Here is a 21,747-nt window from a genome sequence, read left to right as displayed (position 1 = left end):
TTCCCCCCCCCCCCAAAAAAAAAAAGAACGTTGGCACTAACGGGCTTTCGTAATTTAGCACTGGTATCTATGGGAATATTAATACAGGGGTGCATCCATAGGGTGCGATTGAAAATAAAAAGCAACATGTTTTTTTTGAATTGGAAATGCTTATGACGGAATACGTCTAGTATCCCATTAACCTGTTTTCTCGCGAGGTTTAGTATCTACTGTGCTCAAACTTCATCGGGATTGTTGTCACGCACCCTTATTCAGATTTTGAGAAATTTTATTGCTGCCAACGATAACAAAATGCACAAAATTCACAAAGATCCTACTTTAAATACTAGAGGATCCCCACTTTCCTTCCTCCTCTTAATAAGAAATCCGTGTAGAAATCTTACTACGTGTATCAGTGTGGTTCAAGCTTACTCTTCGATTTCGTGATGATACATAGCCTTACGCGTTGCAGACCATTTCCCCTCAATAATAAATACCGCCACTTCTCTAGATTACGAAAATTCCATCCAAAGGCAATCCCCTCTACTTAAAAGTAGTCCTGTAGCCCATCCCCATTTTGCAAAAAAAATATGCCCACGTTCCTTTGCGAAATAGAGCAACATTAGGGCCTAGTTTCTTCTACATTTCACACAAATACTGCAGTACTGATGTACAGTACTAGTACTGATGTACAGTACTACAAATGTTGCATTACTGATCACGGCTTCCACCCTTCTTCATAACAAACCCTCAAGTTCATGGCCCACAAAATGCGAGGTGGTCGATATCAGGTCTGAACTTGGGCAGCTGGTTTCGCCTTGTCTTGGCAGCATTAAACTAAGAGCGCCCCATGGTGTTGAGTCTAAGCCCCTCCCCCTCCCCTCCACTATCACCAAGGGTGCACAGGATGCAACCAAGTAAGTACATTCCAATAGACACGAGTAATAAATCCCCATACTTCAAATTTCTTTAAAAAGTACTCAAAACTCCCACAGGTGTTCAGGCTGCACAGAAAAAAGTGATGAACAACAAGTCGTCTGTCATTTTTCGTTCTTTTTGTGGTGGGTTGACGATTGACCGAATGACTTTTTTGAGAAATTCGTACCCAAAGAAGACCAACCCTCAAATGAATTAATGACTAAATAACAACAATGCTCTTGATATCATTGTTCTGTTTCTTGAATAAACAAACTGGCCCTATTGAAACTATTGAATTATTCATGACTTTAGAGCAACCCACCTACGGAAAAGAAATTCGCAGGCGGCTTGTATGTGCATGCCCTGATTATAGAGCGCCCTCAAGGCATTGATTGAGTTCCAGCTCCTCCCAAACCCCCATCACCGTCACCCCCTATTTTTTCCTCGAAATTGTTTTAATCGGCCGGTGGCGTTTCGGTCCCCTGAAGATTTGTGAGCATTTGTTGCAGATATGCCCTTGGTGACCCCTTTGAATGATGTTGTCCCCCTCACTCTAGGTTCCGCCCACTGAAAACCCAATGCCGCGACATAGCGCATGCATGCGGGCCTATTGGGTAATCCAGCCCTGCAACCGAAACAGAAACAACCCAGCTCTTAACCACTTTGTAATCATTTAAGAAAGAGCCATAGTATTGTCCCACATTAACCTTTCGAGCCGACAGTTGTGATCGGTTTTCACTCTGATGCTTTCATGATGCTATATATTCATGTTAATTTTACTTTTTTTTTTGAAGATTTTTATACGATAAATTTCAAATATTGTCCTTTTTGTTTTACAGTTTACATGATTGCATTAAGTTTTTATCTTTAACTGATTACTTTTAAGTTTTCATCTTATTTTATACGGTAAATGGTTTAAGATGGGCAGTAAGGTCTTTCCACAACCCATGACTTTGTCAAAAATTTATAATAATAATAATAATATTAATCACCCTGGATTGGATATTTGGGAGACATCCCCATAGACTTGTGCACAACATCATTTTCAAACTTAAATGTGCCCTACCCCAATATTCCCTTGTCCTTTTTCCACGAATTTCGGTATGTTTACTAATTAGACCACGAGCAACAAATGTGACGGATGACAACAAAAAGGGACCCCTTTGATGACGATTTAAAAACTCTTTTCCCTTGTATTGTACCAATAGAAAATGTGTAGCAAAATCTGCGACGGGTATGTAGAAGTTTCGTTCAATCTGCAATTAATATAAAACCAAAAAATATAATAAGTCTCTGAATTATGTCAAAATGTACCTGCACATACACAATCACTGAATCAAACTGACTGATTTGAAGCAAACTGACTGATTTGATCCCCAAACTCATGAAATTGTGTCTAGTGTGAATTTTTTCCTCATGGAAAATAACTACAATTTGTGTCTATATAAACCTATGCCTCAATATATGTACCCTAGTACATCCATGTTCACATTAAAATTAATATTCAAGTCTCCAAAATTTAACCTGGGTGACATTAATCCATACAAACTGATGAAACTGACGTGAGATCATGTCACGTGCATCCAATAAACGTGTATAAAACATGTATCGCTGTTTTTTCCCCAAATTTATCCTCAAAAGTTGACCCAAAATTACTATATCTAACGACCGTTATTCTTACCCTCTTTATACAAACTAATCTATAACCCTTTATCTCAATTTCTAAACAATTATAAGTACTCACAACACTGGGCGTTTCAAATGTAATGCAAAAATCAAAGGAACCTTTTGACGGAATTCTACAAACTTAAGAAAATTTGTGACAATGCTGGCGCGCTAAGAGCGCCCTCTGCTGACCAAGAAAAATCTACGCTTATGACGTCACTAACGAACTTTTAAGCTTTCCTACCCGCAACAACAAATATAATCTAATTGGACACCAAAATGTTGCCTCTAAAGGGTGGCTGTGACATTAGGGAGACATGCAAATGTCTCCCTAATGACCGATATCTCCCATCGTGCGAAGATTACGATAACGTCTCCTTAATGGTACCATTACACGTATAATTATAATAAATTTAGTAATAATTACTATTATTCTGAGTAGCTGGACCAGGTATATACACTAATAATTCTTTCTTATACGTTCGTTTACAACTTTGTTAGTTTCTTCCCTAACGCCCGGTCAATTTACACCCTATCAATTTACACCCCGGCCAATGAACACCCTTTGTCTACACACACCTTATGTTTGACCATCTGGATCCCTTCTGTGTCTGATTTTGCAGTAGCAGTTCCGCACATGTCCAATGTACCTAGCGGCTGGTGTGTGACGACAAGTCCCAATGCAGTGGTTGTGGGTGAATATCCAGTATGAACCACTATAAGGATCTGAACTTTTATAAGCTTTTGCCTGATCAGGCCACCATTCGGTCATGTATATGGACATTTGTTTTAACATTAAAAAGGCTTTGAAATACCCTTAGCAATGGCAATAGGCTGAACATTACTTTGATAAAATTAAGGTGCATTTCGTTCATAAAACTGAACAAAATATTTAAAGCCCTTGTAACGTCGGACTTAACTTCAAGTCTACATTATGTGCTCCAATTATGTGTTCATTTCTTTGCCGCAGCTGAAATCTTAATTACGTGTTAAATTAGTCCACTCATTTTTTTAACACTTACTTAGTTAAATATGAATGCAAAACCTGAAAAAGTTCGCTTAGCCTGTGCATCACTTCCAACGCAGCATTTTTGGGCTTCTCTGTATGAATTTCTTCCCCTACTCAAAGTATTGAAAGGTCGCTAAACAAGTCTCCAGCCAGCATGGTATTCCTAACATTTGTTCTCATTCCCGCAGAAGACAAAGCAAATGGACGCAAGGCAGTAGGAAACGCCGAAGTAACTGCAGCTCATTCAAAAGAGGGCTTAACGCTTTGTCGATTCCTTAATATCAAATCAAAAGAGGGTGGACGGACGCTGAGAACTTCCTGACCGATTTTAAATGCATTCTGTAAAGTCTTTCAATGCAGTTTTGATTTGAAATCAGTTCGGCAGGCACGAAGAGTGCTTATTACAAACAACCATGGACTGATCATATCAATCTACGCACAAAGTAGTGAAATAAATTAGTTTCCACAGCAGCAATCCAGTAAACGTTCAACTGCAAGGGACGCGACGATCACGGCCGATAAACCTCCAAGAAACAAAAATGACAACTCGTAACTTCCGGTGGCATCATATAGGAAACCTGAGGGGAAAGAAGAGGAAAAAAAGGTAAAAGCTCACAAAAAATTATTAATTTTTCATATGCACTATTATTACAGTTTGACTGATTTTTTTGTTCAACGTATAATTCAACTATTTTATAGGATAGTGTTTGCAGTGATGACACAAACTAAACATCTCTGTGTGTTGTTTTCTTAATAGACTTTTAGAGTTGCATGCACCTTCGTGATTGTTCTTTGTTATTTTACATGTAACAATGAAACAACTGTGCGTTTCCAAGTGATACCAAACCTTTAATTGCCCTCTTACTCCATCTTGACTCATAAAGTATATTAATATGTTTTCATCTAAATTGAAAAAAAAAAACTCAGGGAAAAATAAAAACGTCATAATTGTACCTGCCAAAGCTCCTCCAGCTAATTCCCCAATCGCAAAGGTGACACTCAATATACCCCACGCCCTGTCGCCTATTTCCCCCTCCAAGACTTGCTGGGACACAAGTATGAACATACCGGCCATCACTCCGAGACAAAGGCCATTGATGGAAGATAACCCAACCAGTCCTGGATAGTTATCTAAAACGATTGGATCGAGCACAAATGCTCCAATATTGCCACAAGCAAGAAGCATGAACATTTGAACCGGTTGGATGTATCCACGGTGCAATATTGGTCCGTATACGATCCTGCCAACGAGGGTACCAACTCCTCCTGCCGTAGATAGAAGAGAAGCTCGCTGGTTCTCAATACCCCTGACCACTGCATGAGGAACGAGGTAAATCATCCAGGCGCTATACATGATGCCAAGTAAAAAACACGCAAAAGCATATATGGTGAACATTGGTTCCAGTAGTAATACATCCAAGGATACAATCTTACTGAAGCCCTTCGCAGCTTTCTTAAAGACGTTGATCACATTGTTCAGTTTACTGTCACCAGATTGTGAAAGCGCTGGTATCATCTCTTGACGTGGAGTGGCAAGGGCTTCATACAGCCGTGGCGGCGGCTTGATCAAGGCTCCAAAAACGCAAATATTTGCATTAAAAGCTGCAAATATGAGTATGGTTCCACGCCATCCATATATCTCAATCAAGGCTTCTGTCAACGGGGGATAAATCATCATCCCAAAGGCACATCCTGTTTGAGTGATACTGATTGGTACAGCCGCATTGGTTGGAAAATACTTGATCACTGCGGCAATGGGAGGGACGTAGGCAAGGGAAACACCAATTCCTGGGGAAGAAAACAAGTTTGATCGAAAAGTAGCATTTACGATTGTGCACTCAATATCTTTGAAACAAGCAATGTAGATTGGATACAGAATATATGATCCATTAATTTCAAATGGCATTAATAGGCTTTTCGGCCTTCTATAAAACATCTTTTAATAGCTACAGCCGATCGGCAAGAAATTTGGTGACTTTTCCTACCTTGTATTTCTTGGATCAATTTGGTACCAAAACAAAGTCTGTAGGATCTCCATTATTTCCAGGGTAACCGATTTTAAAACACTACGGGGGTGGGGTGGTTCGCTGAACTACATTGAAAATAATGTGAACCCCCCCCCCTGCTCTGACACCCTAAAAAAGTTATGACAATTATACCAGTAATAACATCTGCCTGTGCACAAAATTCGGTCAGAGTCAGCTGGGTTACGAGGGTATTTGTATACTATTCTGTAATATATAGTGATGATGATCTTCGGATTTGAACATCGTCCCCATTTGAAAGTATGGCAGGAGCCCCGCCCCCCCCATATTGATTTTACGGAGGCTAAGTGTCCAGAGAAAAGAAAAACATGTCTACATTTCAGCATTGACTTGCTGATGAACCCCACTAGCAAAAAACTTCCTGGATACGCCCTGACTAATCATAACATTAGTTTGTTGTGTATAAAAACATACAGTTTTGTGAGTGAAAACCCGAACATTTCAAGTACTCACTGAAGACTAACTTCATGGTCACCCTATACAATGTACAACGCATGCTGATAACCCAATATGGCCGTCATTGGCGTAAAAGGCCGCTTTCAATTTTTGTCACCTTATTTCTTTTTTACAGTTCATGTATAAAAAGTGTATAAGTACTTAAGATTTTTTTAGTTTCTTTTTTTAGCTAAAAGAACTCAAAATGTTGTCAAAATTAAGAAAAAGGTTTATTTGAATGAATATTGGCCCCCAAAATGCTTGTACCAAATATTGAAGCAATTTGATTAAAAAAAATATACAGCAAAGCGTCATCATGTGTTCAATGAAGCGCAACCAAATGACGTACTGGCATTCTTGTAAAACACCGGAAAACCGGAGAAAAAAATATTCCTGCCAAACTTAAAGAAAATCGGTCGTCGCATATGGAAATGAGGATGTGGAGGAATGTGCCACCTGGACCCGAGAAGACCCAAAATATCTCAGTCCTGATAGGATTAATATTACATTAGTTCAATTAGAGGGGCTTTATGTCAATTTTAACAACTGTATGGGACAGTGACCCGGGTAAGAGTTAAACGTCATGTCGTATAAAAGCTAGGCCTACTTGAAAATAGTTGTGGAGAGTTCGCTTACCCCATATCATTATGAGAAGTGAAAACACAGCAATGTTAGTCGCCAGCGATATTCCAAGGAACGCAAGAAACATGATGATTCCTCCCAGCATGACGAGTCTTCGTGAGCCATACCTTTCGGTCAAGATGTTCACCAGCGGAACTGATAACGATAAACAAATTCATATGCAAAATTCACTCGCTACGGGATTTTTCATATAGGGTCGAACCTGGTCGAAATAGAACTGACCTTTATGGAACACCTTGTAAAAGAAATTAACACGAATATTTGTGCACGTCATAACTGCAAATCACCATGCCATTTAGTATTATGCTAACTTGCTCCATTATCTAAATTATCTTCCTCTAAAGACAGTTATTTAATATTGACGGAATTACTCCTTCTCAGTTAACAAGTGGGCAATTCCGTAAATTCCAGCTCTTTTTGTACGTCCGACCACCATGGGTGTCGCGAACTGGTTGGGAGACGGGGGGAGGCGCTTCCCCTCCCCTGGAAAGGAAAAAAAAAGGAAAACAAAACGGAAAAGGGGGGGGGGGGCTGGTACCATCTGTCGATGGGGGCGCTGTTCAAAACCGACAATTATGCACACAAAGGGCCAATATATGGTGCTTTTCAGGGCGATACATGAGCGAAATTCTGAAAAAGGCACCCAAAACGGCATATGCCACAAGAAAGGCACCACTTCTTTTTTGAAAAGGGCACTTGCTTAGAAAAAAGGGCACTTTTTACAATTTTTTTTTGGGGGTAAGCACGTTGAAAAAAAGGGCATTTGAAAAGGCAGTCTTTACAAAATATTGCGGGGGGGGGGGTAAATACCCCCTTACCCCCCGCCTATGAAAGATGGTAGTACACTAGTTTGGCCTGTAATTGTTTTCTCTTCATTAGATGTTATTAGTAATGTATCACACTTACACTACCAACAGAAGATCATTAAACTGTCTGAAATGTAAATCCGAATTTACAGAATCACCGAGGTGCAAAAGTAGCCACATATTCCTAGGTAATACACATTTTGTGTGGCAGGCTATCAGTAGTACTCGGCTATGTTTGCTTGGTCTTAGTATTGAAATCACGACAAACAGGCTTAATTATTCATGATACAATGGATTTAATCCATTTCTGTAAAGCACACTGTTTCGAAATGAAAAACAGCAAGCGGCAATCAATTCAGATATGTTATCACGTTTATGATAAAATCAATTATACTAAACGGACAAATTGGTTTGGTGGCGTGGGCAAATATCCATGCTTGCCGTCTTATATCTCACGATTGCGGACGTAATATGAATATCTCGCCTTTATACAGCAGCAGTCGGGATTCTAGGCAGCCAATCAGCGTTGGAGTTCTAGGCAGCCAATCATCGATAGTGGGCTGCCGCCAAAATGCCAGGCCAATCCGTAGGCAGGAATACGTATTAATAGCTGTGTTTGTCATTTAAAGTCGCGGATTCAAAAGACAAACATGCAAGTTTAGTTTGAAAAAAAATTCCTTCCTCCTCAGGAGGCGTTTTTTTCGTGCCAAATAAGAAGTCGAACAGCCAATCTTGTTTAGAAATGGGATTTGCTAACTTCCACAAGATGGGACATTTCGCTTGTAAATATACCTCTAAAGTTTTATGTGCTAGATGTCATTTGTAATGTAACAATATAGCGCCGTGATGTGCCACAGTGTTCCCTACCATACCTGGGAGTTTATCCTTATTGTAAACATACATGTGTAACAAATAGCCCGTGACATCCCACACGGATTATACCGGCCGCATGTTCCAGCGGTTGGAACAATTGATTGTAATTTACTAAGAAAGTTTTTGAATAACTTAAACTTATTTGTTCACCTTTATGGTCTATGGTTTTACTGGAGCGATTCCTGTTGAGTAAAGAACATTGATGCATTTGTGTGGATAAGTCATGGGTATCATATATCTGTAGTGACTGCCCCTTTAACCATTACGCGGCTTAATGTAAATAACAACATTGGCGTCACATGTAAAGAACTCGCCAATCAACGCCAGCGAACATCTTTGACTGGTACCCTGTATTGTACATACATGTATATATTCGCTGGTGCGTCCACATGTGCTCTGTGTGGGTTTTTCCATGTGTTCTGTGGTTGGTGAAAAGTTACGAGTTATCGCGTTTTGACATTTTTGAGCACCAATCTTCAGCAGTATTTTATCAGCGTTTATCATCGTCTTCGTGTGTTTTTCGTCAAGTCAGTAATCGTCTGTTTGTGTCCTGAACAATCCTCGTGGATAAAAACTCTATACGAACAGTGGTTCGTGCATCCGCGCCAGGAGAAATATCGCGATCGACAGAGTCAATATTCGTCCCGCGGCGAGAAGACCGAGCGTGTGGACTCGTGCCCAATTCTCGGACAAATCTCTTGGTGAGTTGACAACAGCTTTCGTACTGAGTATAACCAAAAATACCCTACATATCTATATTGTGGTTATTGTTATCACTGCGTCAATGTTGCGTTCTTTATTGATGGATTGTGTGGTGATGGTCTTGGGTATCACTATCCATATACATGTAGTGGTTATTATTACTGAGTCCTTTTTGAGTTTGGGTTTAAACGTTCGTCTATGTCGGTTTTTGCTATGCTTCCGAAGATTGGCTTTGTGTTTTCCTTTGTTTCCCTGATCTAAACCTTTCCCATAGACTAAGCGCACAAACCTGCGTTCGAGGACAATAGGCACCGTCGTTCGAGGATGAATGACCCCTTTGTGCTCCTTTTGTTGTCTGTCCTCGAGCGTAATGCAATGCAGGAACACACACACACCCACACACACCCCCACACCCACCAACACATACCAAATTTGGGTGTCTGTCTACTTTATTGGAGTTTTGAGTATAATTAAGTAACTGATACCTATTGCATGCCAAGCGTCACTTACCTAGAACATAGCACGTCGTGTGCGATGCAGCCATTGCAGTTCCCAAGGAGGAAATTGAGCAATCCAACGATTCGCGAATCGGCAAAATAAAGACGCCGAAACTTTTGAAAGTTCCAAGCTCAATAGCGCCGATTAGAAAACCTAAGACGGTTACAACCCATCCGTAGCCACGACCTATTTTCTGAAGAAAAACAAATGTGGAAAAAATACTTTAACGTTTAAAATCCAAGCAATATTACGCTGACATTAATTTAGAAAACACCAAGGAAACTATTTGAAAGCTTTCAAAAATTCTTTGAAGCAAATATAATTTTTCTGTTACCATTTTTTTTTTTGGTATTCAGCTATATCTCCAGATCGGCCACATGCCCTTTTAATCACCAACTTCGTAGTCTCATGTAATGTGTAATCTGACAGGGTTTTTGTTTATGTCTGACATGAATTATATCTTCGACATCGAGTCTTCAATTGCTTTATCATAAAATGGTAAAAATAACCTCGATTTTTAAACATGATAATATTAACACCTAATAGCCTCACTGTTTATGGTTATATATCATCCATTATAAATATACTTCTGCCATGGGGATCCATGGGCAAACTATACACACAGGGTGGTACACCATCTGGTCCTAGTGACACATCAGTGTCACGGTCTACTTCAGGCATGAGTAATTATGGAAAACGGTGCTTCGCCTCGCCCGCTACGCATACCGAATCACTTAAATACCCCCAGTTACGTAACCATGCAACATCTCTCTAAATATCAGCCCACAATATGTTTTTGTATTACTTCCATCTTCATCGTGAGTGCATGGGTTGAACAATCTTGAGCTGTTTGTTTCTCTCTATTTCTGTTTATGATTATTTCAACCATTTCCAATAAAAATTTAACAAACGTTTATAGAAACAAAGGTAGGATCAACGATATAACATGAAAAGGAAAATAACATCAAAAACAAATGTTGTCTCTGCTTCCTTTAAAAAAAGGTAAATACGAATCAAAATGTGCATACCACAAAAATACATTTGAATTGAGATATGTAAAATACTGGTCGCAAGGAGGGAATTCACTCTACGCTTGTATAAAAAAAAATGCCATCAAAATATAACGGAGTGCCAGACGTAGAATGTGTAACCAACATAAATAATACAGGTACAGTGTGAAAGATACGCCTTTCCACTTTAGAATGAGACATCAAACGTCCAAATCAGATAGTGTTTGACAGAGTTATGAGTAATTTTCCAAGAGAGGTCAATTGACCATGGGACCAAGTTTTCAATTTTAGGCATTGGGATGAAGGTAGCCTAATTGCCTCTGTATGGATAATTGCCTGGCCTACAAAAAAATCAGTTTAGCGAGTAAACACAATTCTAAACACTTTCATGCTATCAGTTTGTAACCGTGTTTACATGCTAAACATTTTTAGCATGAGGTGATAGCAAGAAATTGTTTAGAATCGTGTTTACTCGATAAACACATTTTTTGTAGGACAGGCAAATATACACACGGAGGCAATTAGGCTGCCTATGTCTTAATGCCTAAAATTGAAAACTTGGTCCCATGGTCAATTTGACTCGGAAATTTACTGATAACTCTGTCACAAATTATCAGATTCGGACGTTTGATGTCTCATTTAAAAGTGGAAAGGCGTATCTTTGAAACCATACCTATGTTATCTACGTTGGGTACACATTCTATGTCCGGCATTCTGTTATATTTTGTTTGCATTTTTTTATACACAGTATAACTCATTATAATACGTTTCTTGTTTGATTTCAATTTAAAAAAATGAGGTATTATTCTTAACTAAAACTGAAACAAAAGTATACGTTACTCCTATCTTCTTTATGGGTGCCTGTGTTGTTTAAACTTAACCTATTACCATATTACTCTTACAGGAAACCCAGCATTTACATACCCCTTGACACAATTATTATATCGTTTCAAAAGCAGCCAACAGACCGAGTAATAACTGATGCAAGTGAATTAAAATATTATTTGACAATTTAGTACTCTACCTACGTTAATTAAGCTTAAAGAGGTTGTGGAATGCTCGAAGACATTTCCGTCATTTTTCGGGTATATGTAGCCTAGGGTGTGATGAAATAAAAACAACTATTGTTTCTGTCATGAAATGAATACAAAAGGTACTTTTGAGAGCTGTTTTTCAGGTCCTGTTTCGACCCGAACGTGCAATTTGTGTAAAAGTCGTCGTTGGGGGCAGCAAACAAAACATAGTAAATCGTGACGTAATAAACAGGACTCCCGATGCAGCGTAGTTCCAGCGAAACTTTTTGCAAATCACTCCGCGCAACGACATGACTTTGTTTACAATTACACTGAGCGACATTTTGTATGGGCAGCCACATGATCCATAAATTCAACCGTAGTTGGCAACAGCTTTTACCCCCGAAATTCTAATGGGCAAGTTCAGAATTTAATAGGAAGATATCTCCATTGACTTGTTGGTACTTTCTATTGATTATTCAGTGTTTTGATAGTTACACATCATTTTATTTATAGATCGGGGATCATTCTTTTGTGTTTGCCCTAACGGCCAACCATAGTAAGAAATGTCTGCGTTTACCAACATCGTTCGATCGTTCACATGCACATCGCATCACCGTGTGACACGCGCTATGTAAAGCTGGCTGGAAATTCACGGGTGTACTTGTGCCGCTGGCAAGGCCGCTGGGACCGTAGATTTTCATTTTGACACCGGTAAACGGTGTTGGAATTTCAAAATAATTCGTTGTTGATACGTGTACGGGTAGCGAACGCACTAGGCCAAGGCAAACCTATATGCCTATAATTGTGTCAGTCGCTGGCTGTAATCACACCACATTTTGTTTGCAATAAATTTCCAGCTTTCCCGTCCGGGTGTCTGCATGGAGGAATAAGAATCCTCCGTAGCCATGCAGTTTGTCCGAAGGGTACCGTGCGAAAACACGAGATCGGATTTCAGCCAAATTAACGGATAGAGCGCTGATCATGCACTGTACATTTTGTAAGACAAGAGTCTTCTTTTCTCAAGAGATTTGTTGAAATTGGAAAAGAAATAATAGAGATATGATTTGTTAATGATTGATAGGGAAGACTGTTTTGGACCATTTGTCCATTGCCAAACTTGGAGAACCGTAGACCCGTTCAAATGTATCCTCGATCCTCCATTATCTGCGCAGCGTACGCGCACGCGTTGTCACACACAAATTGAAGGTAAATGCGTAGAAAAAGGACCGCGTAGTTTTCCTTACGTTAGTGCTGATTAATGTGCATGTGACAGGCCTCCATTTTCCCAAGAACTTCTTTTGATCGAATGACAAATTCTCTGCCACTGGAATTTCTTGAATAAAGTCTTAATTAGGTACTGAAAATAATGATAGTGCTCGTTAAATTTCGGGACCAGTGAATTTTGTTTTCAACCGGGATCCCAGAGATTTTTGTTTTATGAACGGAGCATGACTATGATATATGAATTGTACTTTTTTGTAGCCACGTTTACAGGCCGAGGTGAAGCGGTAGTCCTATGGTCTCCTGACGTTGTTTTACGGCTTTTTGGGGGGTAAACAATAAAGTTAACAATTTCGAAATTCAAGTAAATTCGTAATTATCGTTTCAGGATGTTAAAACAAGAGTTAAAATGCACAAGGAAAGAAAAGAGAAGAGGACTATTTTTTGTAGCGAACGTATACATAAAAAGCACCAGGCAACGAACTTGACCGGGGCCCGCGACGCTGCTAACCGTACAACATTAGTTCTGGACACGGTCGACCACATCCACTGCCGTGATGCGTTATGCGTGCCGTACGCGTATAATTCGAAAACAACCTGACGATTTGTCGTCTCTTTGGACTGAATATTCACCAGAATAACGTTTAAGATTGTCTGTAAATCACGAAGAAACTTGTGGTAGGACTGTTGATGCTCATCTAAAAATGTTATCATGAACATAATACTTTGAGTCCTTGGATAAAACGCAGCTCTTTTTTCACACAAACGTCGCAGACCTACCACTCATCAGAGCCGCGTTGCCTGGCGTTTTCAGCTGGCCAGTTGCAGTATCCGTGTTTTCGCTGGTCTCTTTTTCGGGCAGTTGGGGCTCAAATTTATACGGAAGAACAGCTCAGAAGTCACCGTGTCCTTGTTCAATATACTCATCCAAAAATTAAGCAATGGGAAGGAATATCAATCTCCGCGAGTCTTTTACAAAATGTTGATTTTTCAATGCTTGACTGCGAGTCACACGTGCTGACGGGGCGGGTTGGGCAGCAGTAAACAGTCGTTGTATAAACGAGTCCTGTTTATTACGTCACGCTTTTTCTGATTTTACGAAGAGCCCGACGACTGTTGATTTCAATTATGCGCTCGCCGACCAACAAATTACTCGATGAATTTCAGTATTATAAACATATAAACGCACATTAGAAAAGAATGGAAGTTTGTCATTATGCTATATATGGGTCTACTCTACAATATAAAAATATAAAAAACAAACGATTTTCAGCATTCCACAACCTCTTTAAGACCCAATAATCTCACTGTACCTTATCAAAAGTAGTGTCTCCCATTTGCCAGATATAATGATAATAGGCCATCAGCAGCCTTGGGGTTTGGTCGGTATCGAACGAGGGGAACAATGCTCATTGTGATTTTTGGCACACAAGCTATGCACCCCTGTAGCCCCATAAATGTGGCCAATTTAGTGGACTACCTCCGTAAATAAAGGCCACACTTCCACCATGTACAACTGAAACATGTCGAACTTTGTCAAATTTTGATTTTCACATTTAGGCTTAGTTTGTATTTTTTTTTGTTTTGCTTTAGAAGCATACTCACCCTCTTTATAGGCTAATCAGAAAGTGCTGCCTTTTTCAGATGTCAATTTTTTTTGTGAACTTTCGTGATTTGTTTGCACGGTTTGCGTATCAAAATGTCAACATGAAATTTCAAGAAAATTAGACATCTGAAAAAGGCAGCACTTTCTGATTAGCCTATACAGAGGGTGAGTATGCTTCCAAGTCAAAAAAACTACAATTAAGCTGAAATGTGAAAATCAAAATTTGACAAAGTTCGACATGTTTTTGTACATGGTGGAAGTGTGGCCTTTATTTACGGAGGTAGTCCAGTAAATTGGCCACATTTATGGGGCTAGCACCCCTGTATAGTTGGAAAATATGTGATAGCATTGCAGCTAGCAGCTTTTTGGGTGCTATCACTTTTTTTTAAAATAAAAATGGCGGCCAAAACATGCTTATAATTGATCCGATAACAAGCATATTGGCGGCCATTTTGAAAAGAAAACAATTAAAAGTGATAAGACACCAAAAAAAATAAAATAAAAAAAAATAAGCTATCGTACAGTTTCCAACTGTAGATGGACATACCTTGCCAAAAATCGCTATGAGCATTGCTCCCTTTGATCATTTGATACCGGTGATACCGGTGATTTTTTGAACGAAGCTGATAGCAGTGTAAGTACCATGTACCGTGACATGACATTTTATTTAAGATTGCAACCAGACAGTTAAATCTTATTTTCTGTGGATTTTTTTTTGCGAGAGACCCGTAACCAAAAACTATATACGGAACTTGTTTTCCATAAGTCCTATGTGGTGCTAGCCCCATAAATGTGGCCAATTTACTGGACTTCCTCCGTAAATAAAGGCCACACTTCCACCATGTACAAAAACATGTGGAACTTTGTCAAATTTTGATTTTCACATTTAGGCTTAGTTTGCAGTTTTTCTCGATTTGGAAGAATACTCACCCTCTTTATAGGCTAATCAGAAAGTGCTGCCTTTTTCAGATGTCTAATTTTCGTGAAATTTCATGTTGAAATTTCGATACGCAAACGCGTGCAAACCAATCTGGAAATTTCACACAAAAATAGACATCTAAAAAAGGCAGCACTTTCTGATTAGCCTATAAAGAGGGTGAGCATGCTTCTAAAGCCAAAAAAAAAAAAAAAAATACAAACTAAGCCTAAATGTGAAAATCAAAATTTGACAAAGTTCGACATGTTTTTGTACATGGTGGAAGTGTAGCCTTTATTTACGGAGGTAGTCCAGTAAATTGGCCACATTTATGGGGCTAATGTGGTGCTTAATCTTTCAATTTGTTTATGAACATATACCTAATGTCACGACTTTCTTTAGAGAGTTTGCACTTAATAAAATAAGCCTACATTTTACACAACTTACTCCAGTACATGGCATCTTCATTGAGCGTCCTTGCTTCTGTGTAAGAACAGCGATGTGGCGATCTGCAAGCCGATACGACAACCCACCGTTGGAGCGAGGCTTCTACGTCGAAATGCCACGTTTTATTAGCTTGCCAAACATTTGATACAATTGACAGGCTTTAAGCACGGATCTTCTATACTACAATCACGAAAATGATTCGGGGGCGCTGCCATTTTCCCGACCGGTCTCCGACCGGTCTCCCGTCCCCATCGCGCCTGTTGGCTGCGGGGGATGCGGAACGGAGCCCGGCTATTTTCACCCCATATTTCCCAGAATTCCTTTCCCCATTAAGCCGGCCGCCATCTTGCGTACGGGCCGGTGTCACGTGAAAATTCGACTCCTATGAAAATCGGACCCCTATTTCCCTATTATTGGTTGATCCCTCGCACGTACGTGACAGGTCACTCTCCCAAAATGATCCTAAAAATAGCACAGTATCGTACTCACGCGTGCGCAGGACTACCAATGAGTCCACATTTCATGGAGTCGGATATTCACGCTACACTTGTCGTGCCACGTACGTATACGTATACGTTCGTATAGAGGAGCAGCGCATGCAACGGTATTCCATGCAACATGCAAAGCTGAAGGCAAGCTTGCCCCACATTTTCTCAGCACTACTAGCTTCGTTTGATGGTCGTTTCAATGGTAAGTCCGGTTTGTGCTATGACACATTATAGATTATAGTTAGTAGTAATTCTTTCGAACACCTCTGGCAAAGGATTATAAGTATTCTTTCGAACACCACTGCTGGCAATGACAATTGTTGTTTGTGAAAAGTGTGACCCAATCGCGTGGGCCTCGGACATGGCGATCGTGTAGTATTTAGTAGAAGGGCCCGGTTCCTATAGGGAACAAAATCCACTTTAAAAAAGCCCGACCAAAATAGTTGGAGACATTCTCAATAAACAGGTATGTCATAGATAGAGGGCCGGGTTTTGATTTTTTTTTTAGAGAAATTTGGGGGGGGGGGGGGGAAATTACGATGACAGCACAGCGAAAACACGCAACCCGAAAATAAAGATGGCGATTTCTGCGCGATGTGCTGTGAGCACGAATGTCGGACACTTCGCCCCATTTCCACGTTGCCCCATGTCACTTCGCCCCTAACCACTTCGCCCCATCCCCACTTCGCCCCATCCCCACATCGCCCCATCCCCACTTCGCCCCATCCCCACTTCGCCCCATCCCCACTTCGCCCCATCCCCACTTCGCCCCAGCCGTTACATGTAAAAAAAAAAATCTCATCTATTTTTTTGGCTTAAAAAAAAAACTATTTCAATAGATTCACTAATTGCTAACCAACGGAAAGAATTAGCCCATCACCAAATGAACAATTCATAACCAACCTCTCAAGCTAGGCTGTCCCCTACCGAGAAAAAAGCTTGAAGTAAAAGATCCAACTTTGTTCCCAACCCGGCTATACCAACCCGTCTCCCACTTATCTGAGAACGACAATACCTTTGACATCCTAATTTCACTCTTGGAGGAACCAATCTCATCAATGAAGTTGTAAGTCTCACATATCAGACACATTTTGACGGAACATTTTCCTCAAGGCAGTGAGTTCCTTTGAACTCACTGACCCATACCTACGGGATTCTTTTGAATCCAGCGGCTGATGATTTTATTTAAGCCATCATTTCTCTCATCTGTGTCTCGAGCACCTCATCAGAGAGTTTGTATTTTTCCTGAGTTTCTAGAATTGGGAGCATTTATTATCTGGGGTCTTTGGCAGTTTATTTGGTCTGCACCCCTAGCCTTCCCTTTTTTATACTACATGGGGCGAAGTGGGGATGGGGCGAAGTGGGGATGGGGCGAAGCGGGGATGGGGCGAAGTGGGGATGGGGCGAAGCGGAGATGGGGCGATGTGGGGATGGGGCGAAGTGGGGATGGGGCGAAGTGGTTAGGGGCGAAGTGACATGGGGCGACGTGGAAATGGGGCGAAGCGTCCGACACCCGTGAGCACGCACGGCGCGCAGAATCGTAAGGCACAAACCGCGCAGGAACAATTTATTTGTAGCTATTGTTAGCCGATGTATTTTTTTACAAGTTTTCTTTGTTACTCCTTTACACAGGACTCCCGATGACACCCACATCACATGACCAGCTCCAACCATGCTCCAAGCATGCTCCAGTGCATGCTTCAACCAGTTCCCAAAGCAAGAATCTCGACTCAAGACGAAGACGTGACGTGCTTTTTCTCTTTACACGGCCGTTTCAATCCCATAGACATAACGTAATTAACTTGAGCAATTTTGTCCGCACAGCGTTTGTTTACTCCAGTGTATCAAAGTGATGACGTCATGCAATTTTGGAAAATTCAAGATGGCGTCCTAAATTTTCACGAAAACAAAACACGAAAAACATGCCCCAAACTTGCCCCTAAATCATGACTCACACAATGTCTTATGGTGCCATACTATAATTCTGACAGATAACGTGAGTTTCCACACATTGGGAGATTGAGCTGGCCCATAAAGTTCAAAATACCTGTAAAAATCAGGTTTGATTACGCTTCGTGCGTAAGGTTTTCTGTCGCTGTTTGTTTTGGAAGTTGTTAAAAATCCCCGACGAAAATCCCGTTTTATTATTGATACCAAGTTTTCCCCAAATATTCCTTGGTCACTTCTTGTAAATAAGGACCATCTTAAATGACTCATGAAGTTTCATTCGAAGGCCAGCGGTAGATTTTTTTTTAGAACCGTTAAAATACAGCCACTTTTCACGAACACCGTGCGGTATACACGCACATCACACGGCACAATAGCTGTAGGGCGTGAACGCATGCACACACCACCGGGGCACGCGCGGCGTTAACACGGCGTTGTCGCACTGCCCTACTTGCTGAACTGCAGCGCAGCGAAACCGTGCGCTGAGCGTCACAGGCCGGTGGTTTGTGGGGGAAATATTCAGCAGAACTCCGGCCAGATCATGCATGTTAAGAATACAAATAATTTTGTACGAACACCAATAATATTAAGCAGGATGAGCTTTCTACATCAGACTCCTGTAGGTCAGACGGCCTTATGATTATATGAACAAATGTAATGCTCCAAGTTTGCTTGAAATTGTTTTAAAAATTCATAAAAGAAACAATATCCTGCCCCTATTTGCACAGCAATATTCATGAAGTTAAACCACTACGGGTGCAACACTTATCACTTCAAACATTTTTCATTAACCCTAACTCCCTGGGTGGGGGGGGGGGGGGGGGGGAGCGTATTAAAATTCCAGGATTCAGGCCTGTTCGGGCTATTAGGAAAACTCGAGCAAATGCAGTCCTGCATATGTCCACAAGTGCCCCAGATTAGCTTCATCCAAACCTCGAAAACTTCGAAAACCTCCCCTGTTCAGTAGTGTTTTGCTTCGGGTCGGGTCCACTACAGGCCAAACCGATGCGAAACATTATAGATATAATCCAAATCCTGCGCTGTGTTAATTTCCAAACTGTTTCCATCTTTTTTCCCCGTTTATTTAACACAAAACTGACCAACCCAATTGAAATGACGGACAAACCGACCCGACCAAACACAAAGTTGGTTTTTGGTTGGGTCGGTTACAGTTTCGAGTCAGGTCAGCACAACAGTTCTGTCCAGAACCCTTCCAAGAAGCAAAAGTAACCAGCAAGGTTGCTGAAATCTATGGCCACATGACATCACACAGCATATATAGAGATTGCCGCATTCCCCCAGAGATAGTAGAGGCTGCAGCCAATCATTGCATGTGGCACAAGCAAAGGCAGACTCCAATTGAATATTAGATTTAAAAACTGGCAGGGTAATATTTATTTTTTACTTTATTTCATTATTTAAGTTGGCGGCCAATTTAGTGAAATCCTTTGGTCTCCCATTGGTCACAGTACACCTAAAAAAGCAATCCACATACAATGTACACGTAAAAGTCTCATCTGTTTTAAAGTACGGAAAAGAAGGCCAACTTAAAACTTGTTATTAGTAGCCTATTGACTTACTTTAAAAAAAGCGCGATAAAAATATCTAATGTAATAATAGCATTTTAGTAGTGTCAACAATTAGTTGATTTTCAGTGAAAGTTAATATCCAGTTGTATTTCAATTCATAATTTTGGCACTTGAGAGTGTCGTTCGCAGTAGTCCTGGAGGAATTCCTACCAATGTATACAAATTAGCCTAGGTAACAATTCTGCCCTTATGTACAAAATCACAATGATAATGTAAGCATGGATCCAGCCCATTCAAAGTGGCAACAATGTTGTCATTAATGCAGTTTCAGTAGAGACATGACCATTTTGCCTACTGTTTATGGTTCATGTACGAGTCAGTTTTGCGATAGCCATGCACGAGAAATCAGAATGTAAATATCATTTTCCAAAAAACAAAATTGTACTGCACATGTGCAGAGGTGATCCAGTCAATGGCCATAAATGGGCATTAAAATGTAAACATGTCCGATATTATGGGAGCGAGAACCAGTCCATCGCGAGTGATCATGTGTGACGTGTGAATCCTGAGCTTAAATTCCAGAGTGATTCCTTGGCACGTAGACAATAGAAGTTCTTAATGTGTCGGATCAAGGTGGTGCAGGGTTTGTTCAAATCTAGCAGTGCCCATGGCATCACACAGTTTTGCACACATTCAGTTACCAAAAATACACCCAACACATGCTCATGTCTGTGTAATCCTGATCCTCCATGCACAAACGTGGGATGAAAGATTCACTTCCACTGTACGCTACGGCTCATCACGAGGAGTCAACGGCTCATCACACCACCATCTCACCAGAGCTCCAGAAGATACGAGAAACCCTCTTGTCAGGAGAATGATACTGCAAACTTCCTGAAAAATCATAACAAAATGCTTTTTTTCAGAAAACAGGATCACATGTACAATTGCTTTTATTAGGGGGTGGGAAGGGGGTGGGGCATGGGAGAAATGTAGCCATACATTCAAAGTTCTACATGTACCGCCAACACTAAAGCAGTGGTGCATGTCACATGTACATGATGTATCATGACACCATTACTTTATCGGGGGGGGGGGGGGGGGGGGGTTGCACACTGCACAATAAGGCCTGTGCAAAGTCTAAAGTGGCTGGAAAATTTGGGAAGGTTGGTGATCTAGAAAAAAAAGATCCATTTGTATGGTACAGGATCACACAGAAACAAAACACCTCAATTTAGAATTGCCAATTTTTTCATGTCCCCATGAAGCTGAGGCACTAATGTGTTTACATGAAAATGGATTTGGCATTTGGCTAAGCATTACTGAATAAATATGCAAAGCCTGAAATAAATTCAACGTCAGACATGCCAGAATAAGTTCTGCGAACACGAAAGGTGGCATGTACAATTAAAAAAGATTTAGTCCGACATGTTAACTACTTTCATCCTGTTCATGTCAGAATCAAATTGTTATGAAATGTTCATTTTTTTTGGGGGGGGGGGCATTTTTCTCTCTCTGTTTTCATGACCTGTTCGTATTGTTTTTATTGATTTTATACTGAATCGTGCAAATAGCATTTTTTTTACCTTCCAATTAAGGCCTAGTTGATCATGTTGATGTAATTTATGTATGGACATCTTTCCCATGTATAACAAAGTTGTAGCACAATACACGACATGTCATGTCATGTACATGTGCATCACGCCAATGGAGGAACTTCGTCCACACATGCACGAACCTAGGTACGGGTTAGATCCGCACGCGTGCCCGTACAAATACATGAACACGCAAACGGTCGAGTTGTCTCTAAACCATCAAGCGCTTGGGCTATGCATGCGTGATACACACGCGCGTACCATGTACGCTTTACAACCAACTCGACCGTTTGGCATTCCGCGCACACACGAAAATATGTCACTTTTTGCACCTAAATATCAACAAATCTACCGCTGGCCTTACCTTCAAACCGGACACATATGCAGCACGTATCTCCAA

General features: G+C 40.6%; 1 protein-coding gene across 1 annotated transcript; it reads right to left on the bottom strand.

Annotated features, from left to right (window-relative positions):
• Positions 1 to 2,945: 2,945 nt before the first annotated feature.
• LOC119743217 (monocarboxylate transporter 12-like) lies at positions 2,946 to 16,239 on the bottom strand. Its single transcript, XM_038219602.1, has 5 exons — positions 15,789 to 16,239; positions 9,585 to 9,765; positions 6,688 to 6,828; positions 4,526 to 5,359; positions 2,946 to 4,149 (listed from the first exon to the last, which is right to left on the bottom strand). Exons 1-5 carry the CDS (start codon positions 15,807 to 15,809, stop codon positions 4,028 to 4,030), a joined length of 1,299 nt encoding a protein of 432 aa, XP_038075530.1. The 5' UTR covers positions 15,810 to 16,239; the 3' UTR covers positions 2,946 to 4,027.
• Positions 16,240 to 21,747: the final 5,508 nt, after the last annotated feature.

This window comes from Patiria miniata, unplaced genomic scaffold, assembly GCF_015706575.1.
Source record: "Patiria miniata isolate m_02_andy unplaced genomic scaffold, ASM1570657v1 HiC_scaffold_6, whole genome shotgun sequence".
Lineage (NCBI taxonomy): Eukaryota > Metazoa > Echinodermata > Asteroidea > Valvatida > Asterinidae > Patiria > Patiria miniata.
The sequence above is the reverse complement of the archived record's forward strand: the minus strand, read 5'-3'. Positions and strand labels throughout refer to the sequence as shown.